Source organism: Neovison vison, chromosome 2 (genome assembly GCF_020171115.1).
Source record: "Neovison vison isolate M4711 chromosome 2, ASM_NN_V1, whole genome shotgun sequence".
Classification (NCBI taxonomy): domain Eukaryota; kingdom Metazoa; phylum Chordata; class Mammalia; order Carnivora; family Mustelidae; genus Neogale; species Neogale vison.
In genome coordinates this window covers 155670621-155685935 of record NC_058092.1, presented here as the reverse complement: position 1 = coordinate 155685935, position 15315 = coordinate 155670621, and the positions used below count along the sequence as shown (strand labels likewise).

The 15315-nt window shown below is 54.7% G+C and overlaps 1 protein-coding gene across 2 annotated transcripts in view; it reads right to left on the bottom strand.

Moving 5' to 3' along the window:
- Window positions 1–517: 517 nt before the first annotated feature.
- C2H1orf198 (chromosome 2 C1orf198 homolog) overlaps window positions 518–15315 on the bottom strand; it is a 31610-nt gene continuing 16812 nt past the window's right edge. For both annotated transcript variants that reach the window (XM_044239382.1, XM_044239383.1), the window contains exons 3-4: window positions 6637–7185; window positions 518–3323 (exon numbers count right to left, since the gene is read on the bottom strand). In XM_044239382.1, coding sequence (XP_044095317.1) covers window positions 3267–3323; window positions 6637–7185 — 606 coding nt within the window. In that variant the 3' untranslated portion in view covers window positions 518–3266. The remainder of the gene's footprint in view (window positions 3324–6636; window positions 7186–15315) is intronic.

Sequence of the window (15315 nt, the reverse complement as noted above, 5' to 3'; positions counted from 1 at the left end):
GAAAATTGACATCTAAAAATTCCCTTCCATCTGTCGTTGGTAACTTATCTCCTGCACTTTAATGGATGGAACAGGACTGACCGACCACACTTAAGCTTGCACTTCTTCCAAGAAAAATCCACTTAAATCAGACTCAAGGTGAAAGCTTTCAGGGAGATTGCATCTGCTCTGAGTCAGTCCCTAGATGCGATAAGCTGGTCTCTAGGAAGACATGCCATGGCTTCCAGGTCACCTGACGGCTGTAGAGGTGCCCTCCAGGATCATCCCATCCCTGTGCATGGGAGGGGGGGCACCACCTCCCACCACCCTGCAGGGGGTGTTGAATCAGGCCTGCGCACAGCAGTCTCCCCAAAGAAGTCTCACACTTGCTTAACTAGTCCCCGGAAGAGGTGCTTAACTAGTCCCCGGAAGAGGTTTGACACTCACTTAACTAGCACAAATCCTTCTCCTCTGTGCTGAACAGCATCCTGACAGGCTTCCCAGCTCCAGTAGAGGCCCCAAATAAACACACCTAACATATTTTAAATGGCTTTATTAAAGGCTATTAATATAAAATACAACCAAGTTACAAGTCGTCAGTAAGAATGTTTCAATTGTTTTTGAAAACATGTAACAAAGAAAGGGAGGCGGGTCTGACATCCCCGTGGGGTGCGGCTTGCAGCCGTCCCCAGCAGGCAGCACTCCCAAACCCAGAGAGCAGGGTAGGGACCCCCAAGTGAAGGAACTGAAACTAGTTTCTGACTTTCTGGGGGTCAGGAATGGTCACCCAAAGCAAGACACTAAATCCTTGAGCTGAATCCCAGATGCACCGAATGGGGGTGCGGGGGGGGGGGACACCCAACACCAAATACAGGCTTTAGCTGAAAAGTGTGTATTTTTAAAATAATAAATATAAACTCCTGGTTCTAAAAACCCTACTCTGATACATGTTGGGGGGCGGATGGCAAACTTAAGAGCTTCATTTGTCCATAGTACTTGGACACACCGAACACAGTTCCTCGGTGGGCAGGAACCATCTCAGACACCCACTAGCCTGTGTCCTCTAGGCCTTCACGCCTCCTTCTCAGTCCCTGACCTCTGAGAGCAGGGCCAAGCAACACCACTCGAGGATTTCCCAAGTTTTGACTTTACCTTTCATCTCAGGAGGCCGTCTCTTACAAAACTTAAGATTCTGTAGAAACAAGATTAACTGAATAGCTCTGAGCAGAGGCTCCCAGGTGGCACCTGGGGAGGCAGAGATTTTCTACCATCCCCGAACCCCCTCAGCTTCCAGGGTCCAACTTGAAAGGAATAATTGGGCTTTATGTGAAAATCAGCAATTAATGAGAACCATCTCCTCAGAGAACAGACAGCTCATCTTGGGCTGATTGTTCCTGGATGTAGTTCAGTTCCCCCTGCTACACCAGGGATACCAACGCACACCTGTCCATCTCTCGTTTAAGAAACCGTTTTCAAGCACGGGTTCTGAGACAGTCCAATGTCCTCCAGGCTGGAAGTGGAGGCAGATGGCGAGCCAGGCTCCGAGACTCAGCAGCTAACCTGAGGGGCGGGCACGCTGCCGTGCTGTGTCAGCTGGAGTTTCCCTTTTCCCTCCCCACCATGCTAGAAACCTTCTTTCCCTGGCATGTTTCACTATTCTTAAATGGTACAAAAGAACCTCTATTTGCCATAACACAGTCACCAAAGCAAGAAGGTCATATCCACAACCCTAAGGGCCCAAATGAAGTTTAAGGACATAATCCAATTGGCAGAAATCAAATCAAAAGTTGGCTGGGCCACAACTTTGGCAGAAACATTCCTGGGGGGGGGGCAGGGTAAGTTGCCATGGGCTTTACCTTGGAGCCAGATAAGATATTCTGGAAATCACTTAAGGAGGTCATACGAAACAGAAATGCATTTTTAAAAAGACACACTTTGATACTGAAACTAGGTGCTCACTGGCTGGACTCGCAGGGGTTAAGGCTTCGGGTGAGGAGAACACAGTGAGAGGCCATGTGTAGATCGCACTCGGGTGCGTCCCGCAGGCTCCTGCAGCTCAGGGCCACGGGTCAGGGCATAGGCTTCCCAGGGTAAGGCCCACACTCCTCCTCGCCCTGTCCCACCCACCTCCGGGGCATGGGCCACCTTGCTCCCCTGGGCAGCCTGGGAGCTGCCACGACACCTGCGCAGCAGCGGGTCACAAAAAGTCTCGCTCCAAGAGATGCCATTGCTATGACCACACAGGTCTCCAGGGGGCGCTGCGGGCGCTGCAGAAACTTGACTGTTCACTTCGGATGGTGGTCAGGAATGCAGAGGGAGATCGTCCAGGGAGTATGACCAGTCCTTGGGATGAAGACGTCCACTGGCCCGCCAGTCTCATGCTGGAAGGTTCTAACACACCTACTCAGAAGAGTCCATCCTCTAACACCTGCTGTCCGCCCTTACCCCTGCAGACGCCCGAGACAGGGGACATCCACAGGCCACGTGAGTAGCAAAGAGCTTCCAGAAAGAAACCAGTACACACCCCAGAAAAGTGGTAGCCCTACAACATCTAAACCTAGATACAAAATAATGAAAAGTCAATACAAAACTTTTAAACATGCAGCTCTTCTTAAACAGCTATGAATGGTTTGAATAGCTATCAGGGCGAACGAAAGAGCATCTCTGCCGTGTGCCAACAGTCTGTTTCCTGGCAACGCCGTGAGGGTGGAGATGGCACACGATCCGACAAGCGTGGCTTCAGGTGGCCCTGGATGGCTGGGGACGTTGGGTGGGGACTGGGGGCAGTGGCGGGGTCATCCTTCCGTGGTCACAGCCGGCGTGCTGATGCCACTACTGAGGATATCACCAATAGCCACCCAACCAAAGTCCACCCAATTAATAAAACGGGGAGAGACTAAAGGAGAAAAAGAGGGAAATCGCTTTCACGATTTTTGTGACACAATGAGAAACCGTTTTCTCTGGGGTGGGGGGAATTGGGTGGAACTGGGAATGGAAGATCAACGGAATTCCCTAACAGTCTTTAAAAATTCCAAATGCAAAACTTCTGTTATCAAATCATTGAAAATAGCATATATATCTGGCCTTACCAAAAAGAGAAAAATCTGGAAATCTGGACAAGGCAATATTTACCAGTTTCCAAATGATTAAGAAAAAAGTGTACAGAAACCAGGAAAATACAAAGGGAAATATTGCCCATTTTATCCTCCTCCACCACACCGCTTTGGAAAAACACTCCAGGGGTTCTTGATTTTATTATTATTATTATTATTTTGGTCTAATACATTTTACCAGTTGTCCAGAAAATCGAATCCTGTCTTCAAGACAACATTACTTGAGGTGACCTGTGGAAGGGACATGAACACCAAAGTAAGACACAAGTTTCTTTTCTTTTTTTCTTTTTTTTTTTTTAGTTATACATAATCTAAAAACAGCATCTCATTTAAATTGACCCAAATGAAATCGCTCCCTTCCATGTCGGAGCTCCCTGACCTCAATTTGCCTCAGTGCTTGGAACCAGAAAATGAAAGAAACTTCAATGGGAGCCACACTCTGCCAGAATCCAGTGCTTTCCCCGCTCTGTCCCCGGGGCAAGTCTGCAAGCAGCTTAGGAGAACAATGTATCTTTTCTGTTGTGCACGGACAGGCAGGGACAGGCAGTCATCGTGGAATAAGCGAACAAGTGACAAAATCTTCCCGATGCTCTCACACGAGCGCACGCGTCCACCTGGTGGGCATCAGCCTGCGGGAAGGACGCTCGGACGCCCGCCCTCCACGGAGCTGGCAAAGAGCAAAGACGCTTTGGTGGAGACAATGACACCAACTGACTAAAGCAAGTTCCCTCGCATCTTTTCTCGGGCCTGGTGTGGCTGCGTGTGACACTGATGCAGAGGGAGCCAAGATGGAAAAACCCAAAAGAATTCAGGCAAATGGTCCTCTCTCTGCTTTCTACTAGTATCTTCAATGAGGTTGGCATTTCTCTGTGCTTTGCACCCAGAAATCTGTTCTCTACAAGGATTTCATGTGCCGTCTCCGACTGCCCACTCCCCCTACGCACACCTCCCTGCGTCTCTTTACAATTAGGACTCTTGGGTATTTAAATAAAAACTTCCTTCAGAGAAGACCCAGGTGCCAAGAATCAGAGAAAGATCACCAGGGAGGCACAGCAGCCAGCCTGGCAGGTCTGTAAGAAGGAGCAGGTGGGCAGAAAGATTAGAGACCCAGAAGAGAGCAAAGACACGGGGCGGGGGGGCGGGCATCACGGGAAGGACAGGGAGGCACCCAGAGCACTGGCTTAAGATGGTGGATACACCGAGGAGGACAGGCTGGAAAGCTGAGGGGCCGCTGATGGGGCCAGACGGAGCTCCTGTCACAGGGCTCCCCTTCTTCAGGAGGTCATCTGCTGGGAGGGGTGGAAGCGCCTGAAGCCTGGAACCCCCTTCCACGAGCTCCCAGACAATGACCACAGCTCGACAACACAAAACTCAACTGTTAAAACCAGACAAGAGATCCGAACAGACATGTGTTCGAAGAAGATATACAAGTGGCCCAAAAACAACAGGAAAAGAGAGTCAACATCACCACCCACTGGGGACAGGCAAAGAGAAACCACGACAAGGCCTAGAAGTATCGTCTCCCGGCCGTGCGGATGGCCATGTTCAAAGTAGAGAGAAAACCCGTGTCGGCAGGATGTGGAGAAAGGGCCCTGTCACGCGCTGCTGAGGGAAGGAAAATGGCGCCGCCCCTGTTGGAAACAACATGGCGGTTCCTCAGAAAGACACAGAATCACCACGTGATCCGGCGGCCTGTCCCCAAGGACGGAAGGCAGGGACTCGAACAGATGTGTGTCCAGCCATGCTCACGCCAGCATGGTTCACAGCAGCCGAGGGGTGGAAGCCAGCCACGCACGAGGCCGACCCCAGATGGAGGATAAACAAAGTGTGGTCAGTCCATACTGCGGAGTTATTCAGCCTCAAAAAGGAAGGAAATCTTACCCCATGCCACCACGTGGACGGACCCTGAGAATATTACGCCGAGCGAGATAAGCCAGACCCAGAAAGATGGAAACTGTAGGATTCTACTTAGATGAGATACTAAGAGTGTTAAATTCACAGAAATATCAAGCAGAATGGCGGCTGCGAGGGGTGGGGTGGGGGGGACGGGGAGTTGTTTAATGGGTACAGAGTTCTGTGATGGACGGTGACAATGACCGTATGACCCTGTGAACACACCTAATACCGCAGGGCTGTCTACTCAACATGGCACATTTTAGACTCTGTATATTCAACATACTACAATACACATTTTTCTAAATATGTGCTAAAAGGAAAAAAAAAGAGAGAGCGAGAGAGCGCCGAAAAGTCCGGATGGTGCTCACATGGAGAAAACCAGCAAGGTACAGAGAGGAGTGTGGGGGATGAGGGGCACCCCCAAGGCTGCCTGCCTGCCTTGCCAACAGGTAACTCCCCCAGCCTCCAAAATCGAGACTCAAACCTCAAGATCCCTCTTTTCCTCCCCCAGGCCATCCTCGTTTGTGAGCAGGTGGCCCTTCCCATCCCTCCTCCCCTCCCCACCGCGGGACTCCGCAAGCACGCCCACCCACCCAGGACACATCTGCGTGACAGCAGCACGAACGCTCCGCACAGGGCTGCTGTGTCTCAGATGGACGGGACACAGACCTCGCTTATGTTCTCACCCAGGTGCAAGAACAACCCACGAATGTCCCCCAGAAACGGTTCTCAGACATGCACGCATCCAAACTACTGCTTTGCTCCTCCTAATGCCTCAAAACCAAGGCCTCACTCTGAAATAGGATGACTTTGGGTTGGTCTTATTTTTTTTGTTTTTGTGCAATCCTCTAACACTGGCTCTATTTCAATTCATAACCAAATATTGCGTTTTCTCTTCAATCTCTCAAGCAGGGCAGACCAGCGGGTACAGAGAATGGTCAGGGCTCCCATGAGAAAAGGGAAATCACTCAGAAGCCGCTCACCCTATTCTCCCGCACCGTCCTTTTCTCCAGGACACATTCCTCCTCACCCAGCAAACCTCTCAGATCTTTCTTTTCCCTCCCCTCAAAAAGTACTCCTTTCTTAGGATTCTGCCCTGGACATGTAAGACTATCCTGTCTGAAAATAAGCAGCTGCTATCACTCCCTGAAGCCAGAGTCTGTTGAGATGGATGGAGCACGGTCGCTCTTGGTGGAGGCTCGGCGGTCCCATCTGCTTGCTCCATGTCCGCTTTGGGCCATCTGCCGGTCCCTTCCTCCCCATCACCTCAGTGCAACTTTATGGACCCGTCAGCGGAGTGGGCATCCAAACCCCTCCCACACTGACTGCCGTCTCCCTGCGAGCTCCTGTGCTCACAGCCCACAGCCGGCCCTCCCTTACCTGCCCTCACACACCGGGGGAAGGGCAGCGGGCATCTGCGACATCTACATGTAACAGGCACCAGAACAGACCCATGAGATGTGTTTTCTTGTTTGTAAGCCAGTCACTGAGGTGAGTAACAGCCCAGCTCTCCTGATCCCCGAAGTCCCCATAAGGAATAGGCAGGAGAAAGAAAGGGAAGAAGAAGAAGAAGAAAGTGAGCCCATCCGTGGTCCACCCATCTTGTGGGAGGTCTCCCTGGGTCACTCCTGGAGGAGGGGCCGCCCACCTGAGTCGGCATGGGTTCCGAAAACAGCCCATCCTCCACATCCTCCACGACGTCCTGCTGGTCCTCAGGAGAGGGCGGCTTCCCTACGGGCTCGGACGGGACGGCTTCCTTCCCGGTGCTGGCGCAGGCCTGGACAGGCTGGGGTCTCTCATGCTCGACGCTGACACACGGAAAGACGCGCTGCTCCTGGCGGACATTGCTGGGCCTCTCCCCCTTGGCCTCCCTGTCCTTCAGAGCGGGATCCTGCCGGTAACAGGCAGGCAGGACCTTCTCACCTTTCTCCATGGACTTGATCTGGCTGGGCGTCAGCGACTGGAACTCAGCCTCGGGCCCCTCTCCCCGGGACCGCTCCGCATTGATCTTCCAGAAGGAAGCTTCCTCCTCCTTCCGGGCAGGACCCAGGGCATCCAGGCTGGAGGACTTGCCGCCCTGGGAGGACCGGAGGGCCTGCGAGCCCTGGGACGCTTTCGACAGCTGTCTTGCCTCGCTGGCTGTGCCGCTGGCCGGCTCTTGGATGGATAAGGAACAGACGCTGAACTCCATCTGACTCTACAGCGGGGACACAGAGGGGAAAACCGCACAAACCTTAAAATCCACGGCAACGGGCGCATGGCTCCCACCTCCGCCCACCCAACCACGGTGACACGGCTTGTCATCTGTCTGCCAGCTGCATCCTTCTGTCCTGAGGGCTGATCTTCAGGACGGCGGTCCGCACACCCACCCCGGAAGAAGCGTGGACACCACAGCCCTGCCACACTCCAGGCCACCGACGGCGCAGACTGACTCACCGAGGACCCTGGCCTCTGCCTGGTGAGCAGAGCACCTGCTCGTCTCCTCGAGAGTGCTTCCAGCACCTTCCAGAGGATGGGCTGTCTGGGGGTGACCGCCCTCCCTGGAAGGTGAGGAAGAAGGTGCACGGCTCAGCGCACCCCGGCCCCGCAGTGGGCACCCAGCCCCGGCACCCGTGGCTCCCCACGTAGGGTGGTGGTTGGCGGACACGGCTGAAAGAAACCAACAGAGCCCAAGCCTGCTTTCCTGGAGGAAACAGCGCGGGGACCCGCCCCACCCGCCCCTGCCGGACATGCTGGCTGCCACAGACAGCGCGTCTGGGCGGCCCTTGAACTCACGCGTGGAAGCCCTAACACCCAAAGTGAGATGGAGGAGGAGGTGGGGCCTCTGGGAGGGGATCGGGCCACGACCATGAGGGCGCCACGATGGGGTTAGTGTCCTTGTGAGAGGCCCAAGAGCAATGGTCTCCTTCCCACCATCCAAGCACACAGTGGGCAGGAGGCTGTCTGCCAGCTGGGAACCCGACCTTCCATCCTGCACGACTGGGGCAAATCAATGTGTGCTGTTTAACACACACCCCCACCCCACATCTATGCCGTCACGGCAGCACTGGACGAGCGAAAACGTGGGTCACACGGAGGGCTCTTGGGAGAGACGCCCCCACTCAGCACTGCTCTGCAGCTACGACCTTGACCCTGGGCCTGAAGCCCGAGGCCGTCACCCGCTGGAGACTGCGCAGGGCACACACCATGCTCTAGTGTCCCAGAAACGCTTTGCTCCGTCCAAGGCTGCTCAGCACTGACCTCCAGCAAAGCAGGCACGATGCTGTGGAGAACCCACCGGGAGGGAGAGGGACGGCTCAGCCACACACTCAGCCACACAGGCCGGGGAGCGCGTTCTCCCAGGCTCTGCACAGCGAGCAATGAGCTTCTACATTTCTACAAACCACCTTGAACCTTCCTCTCCCTACTTCTCCCTGAGACCCCCTTCTTCTTCTTTTTTAGTTTTCTAAGATGCTATCTGACAGAGAGAGAGCGTGTGTGCACACAAGCAGAGGGAGGGGCAGAGGGAGAAGCAGGCTGCTCCCTGCTGAGCAATGAGCCCCATGTGGGACTCGAACCCAGGATCCTGAGATCAGGACCTGAGCCTAAGGCAGTTGCCTAACCAACTGAGGCACCTAGGCACCCCTTCTTCTTCTTTTTTAAATAAAAGTAGTAAAACTACAATACAAAGAGCTTGGGAATTAGAAAAGAAGTCGTTCATAAGCTTCCCTTCTTCTGTAACCCCTATCTTTCGTGTTTTTGTGTTGCTGTTTTCATTTCAAGAGGTTGGGATTCTGTTATGCCTATAATCTGGGGCACTGTAGGCACGCCTCAGTGGCATAGTCAGTTGAGCATCTGACCCTTGATTTCGGCTCAGGTCATGATCTCGGGGTCACGCCGTTCTAATTAAGGTGCGACCATCTCCATGCATATAGCTCTTCCTGTGCAGAACTCATTTCTTCAGATACCTTTCCAGATGTGAAATATCAAAATCCAGAAGGTTTAAGACCTTTCCTTTTTATGGTTCGAGATGCACACCAGCTGATCTGTTTTCCAGACCTGCCCCAATTTCTACCACCGCCAGCGATATAGCAAGACTGTATTTTCAGTTACTGTCTCATTTAAACGCTGTGCTAACTTAATACACAAAACCTGGTTCTTTACGACTGTAAGACGTAATCCGTCCCTGGGTTTTACACAGAGCATTCGCCCCGACTCTCACCGATGGGCACAGACGTGTTTGTCAGAGAAGGATGAAACTGTTGCTTTTCCAGAGAAGGATGATGTGCGGGGCACAGGCGGCTCGCTGCAGTAAAGAGAACCCCAGGGAGAAGCCATCACAGCCCCAGCTCCGCCGATCATGGCCCCCCTGAGTGCAGCTCACGCATCGGGCACTTTCCCTAGCTGCTGGGCCGGGTTTTTAAAAAAATGTTCCCTCTTACAAATGAGCAAATGGAGATCCGGAGCAATCTGAGCAGACGGTCCTGGGTCACTAGCCCGTGAGATGCAGCTGGATTTCCACCTGGATCCAGCGATCCCAGGCCTGAAGCTGCGCCGGGCATCGGGCCATGCATAACAGCCACTGGCCACCAGGGACGACATCCACATAAACGTCAGGACGTCCTGTACAGGGCCGGATTTGGGTAAGTACGCTAATGATCTAATTTGATTTTGAAAGGACTGTTTCTGAATGAGCCACTCAGTACTCTGTATATTTCCAAATGCCACAACAGAATACAGGGAGACTGTGGGCAAAGAGATGATGCTTTCTTTAAATAAGCAAGTTGCTAAAGATACCTCGGAAGTGGAGACCAAGGCTTAGAGCAGAGATGACTTTGATCTGGAAATTGCAATGTAAGGAAGGCGCTTAAAACTGAGCATTTCATCACGCCCCAGGCTTTTTTAGGATCAGCAATTTCTCCAGTGGGATCTCTGCTCAGAAGCCTCTGGAAGGCTGGGCTGAGCCCTTGTGTACGTGGAGGGCAGCCATGGACCGAGCCAGGGACGCTGCGGAGAGGAGGGGTCCCACTGGTCCCCAGACCGCTTCGGGCCACCATTGGTAGGGTCCCCTGGAGGCACTGGCAGGATGCGACAGCCTTGAACAGAACGAAACGACAGAGGCTGTGCCATGTTCCTCGGGCAGTTGGAGGCCATGTGGCCCTCCTCAGGGGACAGTGTCGTCTGGTCAGAGGACACGACTATCCTGACAGTAGTGGCTGCTTGGTTTCAGGGCTTTGGGGTGAAATGGGGAAAATAACTTAGAGATTAAAAAAATTTCTAGGGGACGCCTGGGTGGCTCAGTTGGTTGGACGACTGCCTTCGGCTCAGGGCGTGATCCTGGAGTCCCGGGGATCGAGTCCCACATCGGGCTCCCAGCTCCATGGGGAGTCTGCTTCGCTCTCTGACCTTCTCCTCGCTCATGCTCTCTCTCACTGTCTCTCTCTCTCAAATAAATAAATAAATAATCTTTTAAAAAAAAAAAAAATTTCTAGCATCAGGGTGCCTGGGTGGCTCAGTGGGTTAAAGCCTCTGCCTTCGGCTCAGGTCATGATCTCAGGGTCCTGGGATCGAGCCCCGCATCGGGCTCCCTGCGCTGCAGGGAGCGTGCTTCTTCCTCTCTGCCTGCCTCTCTGTCTACTTGTGATCTCGGTCTGTCAAATAAATAAATATATATATTTTTTAAAGTTCTAGCATCTTTGATTCAAAGCCTTTTTTCCTGGGTATACATCGTTTTTAATTTTGCAAAGAAAACAGGACTACACTCTCCTAAGAGACAGTCCTGCCTGATCAGCGGTGCTGGAGCTGGATCTTCACCAGGAAGGCGGAAAGGGTTCCGTGTTTGTATTTCAAACACACACCTGCTGGGAAAGGACAGGGCAGGGAAGAGGAAAGGAGCAAAGGACCTTCCCTGTATCTGGATCTCATCTCACTTGGCTCCAAAACTCCAGGAACTCTATAGAGAACCCGGAGCAGGAACAGGGTCTGGGGGAGAACAAGGCCGCTCCTCCCAGGCCTGCGCCCCGCTCTAGATCGCTCCTCCTGCCCCGGGGGGTTCGCTGCTGACCCATCTCCAAGCCAGAGGGAAAAGCGCTTCCAGACTCATCTTCAAAGACATGCTGTCGGGCAGGTCATAGGCAAGGGGCACCTTCCAATTCAGGCCGTTTCAAAGGTGTTGCTGCTTTTCCCTTCTGCGACTCACCCCTCCCAGGCTCCTCCCTGCTGGCCACTCCCCTGCTCCCCCAGACCAGGGCTCCAGGGCTGCTCTGGCCTGCCGCACTTCCCCCAGCTGCCAGACAACCAAACGGCAAAACCACCCACCAACTCCCTAACCCTGAATCTGGGCTTTCTCCTTTTTAGTAAAGAAAGGAAAATAACCATCCTTGCCTTGCCAGACGGCCAGGAAGATTAACAAGCAGATGCCCCTCAAGGTCTGCGCCTTAGACAAGCACCTGGGGTACAGTAAGTGCTCAGTAAACACAGCTACTTTGCTCTTCTCCTCAGTCCCATGTGGGGCATCAACAACATTGCCAGTGGGTCCCCTCCAGGCTCTGGCTCCTCCCATGCCCTCCTGTGCTCACCAGGGGCAGGGGTGTGGTGCCTGCTGTCCAGCGCTGCAGGGGGTCTATGCCAGAACAGCAGAGCCGGGGGATGGCCCTCTTTTGAGCGCCCAGTGTCAGGCCCCGGAGTCAGGGCTGCAAACCTCCCTGAAAGTATCACGGCCGAGCCACTGCCCTGTCCTGTGGCCTCTCCCAGAGCCTGCGGTTCTGGGACAGTAGGGACTCTGTCCCCCTCGCCTTCCACCATGTCCTTGAAGGTCACACCGTACCACTGGTCCTGAGAGACGGTGTCAGGGGTGCCCTTCTGTCTCTGGAATAGATCAGTGAGAGGGATGGGGACAGCCAGGCCTTGTGAAACCCACAGGTCTAACGGGGGGGGGGGCGCGTTGGGGGGGCCGCACTTCTGGTCCCTGTGATGAGCTCCGCAGAGCAGAGAGACAACCAAGTTCCAGATCCCACTTTCTTATTTCTGGAAAAAAGGCTGAAGCGCTCTTGGGAAAGGAGGTGGTGCCAGGTCCAGCCCCTCCGCACTGAGCGACCCCGAGCCGGGGCCCCGCGGAAGGACGCTGTGTGTGAGAAGCAGCAAGGGGGTCAACGACTCCAGCTCGGCCGCCCCGGATAGGGACAGGAAGCTGGGCTGGGGGGGATCCGACATTGCGGGCTCCCGTGATCCCTGAGATGGGACATGGTGGGGAGCAGCCCATCCCCCACACCCCCCGGCCCTCGCTGAAGCCCCAGGGAGGACGCGCGGGAGGATTTCGTCCCGCCAAGCCGGGACTGGGCGTCAGTCACCCCATGTGGGGACCTGGGTCTCAGCTGGCCACGTCCGTTCTAAAAACAGCAAGACCACAACTGAGCCCAGCATCTATTTTTATACCCCACTCACTGGAGAGGAATGTGTAATATTTCAGTAAAGGGGGAACACACGCAGCCAAAACTAACTGTTTGGCTTGGCAGCCTCCGGCAGATCTAAATTGTTGAGACAAAGCCTGCAGAATCGTCAGGAAATATAATAGTTTACTGGCGCACATCGGAATAAACCCACAAACGATGTAGCATCTAATCTCCCCACCTCCTCCTCCAAAGAAGGAAGAGAAGGGGAAGATACACAAAACTGGTAGAATCACGAAACCAGCAGAAGTGACAGCCGGACAGGAAAGACGCATGATGCGGCCACCCGGACACTGGGAATTGTCAGACCCTCCAGGCGAGCAGGGGCGGCTGGGCCCAGTGGACTCCCCGCCCCAAATCCCAAAGCACAGGCTTGGACTAGGGGCTGAAGAACATTCCCCTCTACTTTTCCCAGGGAGCTAGGGGACCTCCAAACGCGTGGACGACTCCCGCTCCGGTCCACGGGGCCCCTATGTCGGGCAGAGTGAGCCTGGGGAAAACCCCACGGAGGCCCAGCGGGTGGTGGGTGCACAGAGGCCCCAGGTGCTGAGGTTGTAAGGTTCGGGGACAAAGCATGGCCTCTCCCCTCCAGGGCCTTGTCCTCTCACAAGGACAACAGTAACGCCGCGTTGTCACCAAAGAGGCAGCGTGCGAGCTACAACACACGTTATGCACGCGGGCCTGGATGCCTAGTCCACACCCCTCACTTTGTGCCTTGATTACCTTGTCTGTAGAGGGGGGTTGTGGGGAGGCTCACACGGGGGGAAGGCACCAAAAATGCTCACCACAGATGAGAGTAGGGGAGCCGCTCACCACTACTATGGTGGGGAAGTGCGTAAGCACCTGAGTGCCGCGGGTCTGGGGGACAGGTTGGACCTTCAAATAGTTGCAATGGGGGCCGAGCAAAGGCACTGAGGCAGGGGAGCACAGTGCCCGAGGGACAGGGGCTGAGGGGTATAGGACATAGCAGGGGCCAGAGGCAAAGGGCTGGGGCTGCTGGGCTGAGGGAAGGGACACATCACTCCAGACACGGAGACCCAGGATAAAGGTCAGGGCGCCACAAGGATCAGCTCTGGGTCTCAGGAAGGAGAGCTAGGGACAGTATGGTGCTGGAGGCAAGGAGGAGGGAGAGCTGACTGCTGGGCAGAAATTGGTGGGGGTGTCTTGGTGAGGAAGGCCTGGAGACAGCAAGCAGCCCAGGAGTTAGGCTGTGATGGGGGCACGAGGCAGCTCTGTGTGGCCGTGAGTCTCCAACTCTTGCCAGCAGCCAGGAGGGACAGCCAAGCTGTAGCTTGGAAGCCAGGGCCTCCCCTAAGCACAGAACATCCCGATGGAATGCCCTTCTGTCCCGCCCAGGCAGGAGCCTCCGGCAAGCCAGGCAGACCCGAGCTCCACTCTCTCTCCATTGATTCAAGCTACCTGCTGTTACTCTCTTCCTTGGCCCCTGCCAGAATCCAACCCACAGCAGGAACGGCAACACTGACCCCCAGGCCTGGAGCAATGCCACGTGTGTGCCAATGCCTGACCCAGGACACAGCACACAGGAGCTGTGACATCGTTCTCTGATCTCAAACATTCAGCACAAAGGCCCCTAAGTGCTGACTCTTCTTCCCAAGGAAGAAGCTGGAAGGGGCTAGAAGGACTCCCTGCTCTGGGAATGGTCTGTATCAGCCCCCAGAGACCTTGTGATATGAAAGGAATCAAGGAGCGGATCCCCACCAGCCAGCTTCCATCCCCAAAGAGGCAGTGTACACTGGGAGGGGCACCAAGATGGACAGGAAGAAGCCAGGAAGCCAGACAGCCCGGGCAGGGGCAGGGAAAGGGGAGGCACAGTTGCGGGTGGGGAGGTGTCCCTAGAGCCCAGTGACCCAGCGAGCGCCAGGGCCTGACCTGCTTCTGCAGACATCTCTACATTCCCCAGCCCAGACCCCCCGGGGAATGTCAAGAATTCTCTCTGCTCCCCGCCTCCTTCTCTGGAGCATTCCAAACGCTGAGTTTTTTCCTCTCAAAACATCAGCAGCATGAGAGAGGAATCCAGAGTGGGGCCCCACGGCACCCACCACCACCAGCTTACCCGCCAAGCTGATACATGACCCCCACTCCCACCCAGCTAAGCCTCCCTTCCAGGATGGAAGACAGCAGAGAAACAGCAGCACCGGGCAGGTGACCCAGGTGGGGAGGATGGGATGGCAGACGAAGCAGGGTTCAGAGAAGGGGGAGAACGGCTGTTACAGAACCCTCGGGGGCTCTCAGGTTCCCAGCACAGGGCCGTCTCAGGCTCTGCCAGTGGGACCACCGCCGGCTGGCCGAAAGGAAGGATCCCCAGAGAAGTACAATAATCGGCCAATGACCCCCAAATCCCTGGCATTCTAGGTTCTGCCAACAGTCATGACCTTGGGTCAGGCATTCCCTGGCCTCAGCTGATCTATCGGGGGCTCAGGAGTCAGAGCAGAGGGAGAGCTGGGCAGGCAGCTGGCCCACACTGAACGTCTGCCGAGCTTGTATCTCCCAACACGTGTGTGCCTAAGTGTTATGGGAACGGGGAAAACGACAGAAGGAATGTGTGCGAAAGCTTTTCTCCTGCGTGAGTTCTGCCACCGAAGGAAGCCAAACACTCACTGGACAGTGTGTCGAGGGCAGAAGTGTCTACTCGCTTCTGAGTCTTAAGCAGAACATCTGACAGAGCCTGGATTATGATACATGTCCACTGAATTTTGAAAAATCGATGAATGAGGTCACAGAGACTAGCTGGAGCACGGAGGCCGCCAGGGGCTGGGGGAGGCGAGCTATCTGAAGGGGAAAGAGCTTCAGTTTTGCAAGAGGAAGAGTTCTGTGGCTAGCGGGTGGGGACAGCTGTCTGACCGTGCGAGTTCACCGAACGCCACAGAACTGTCCACCAA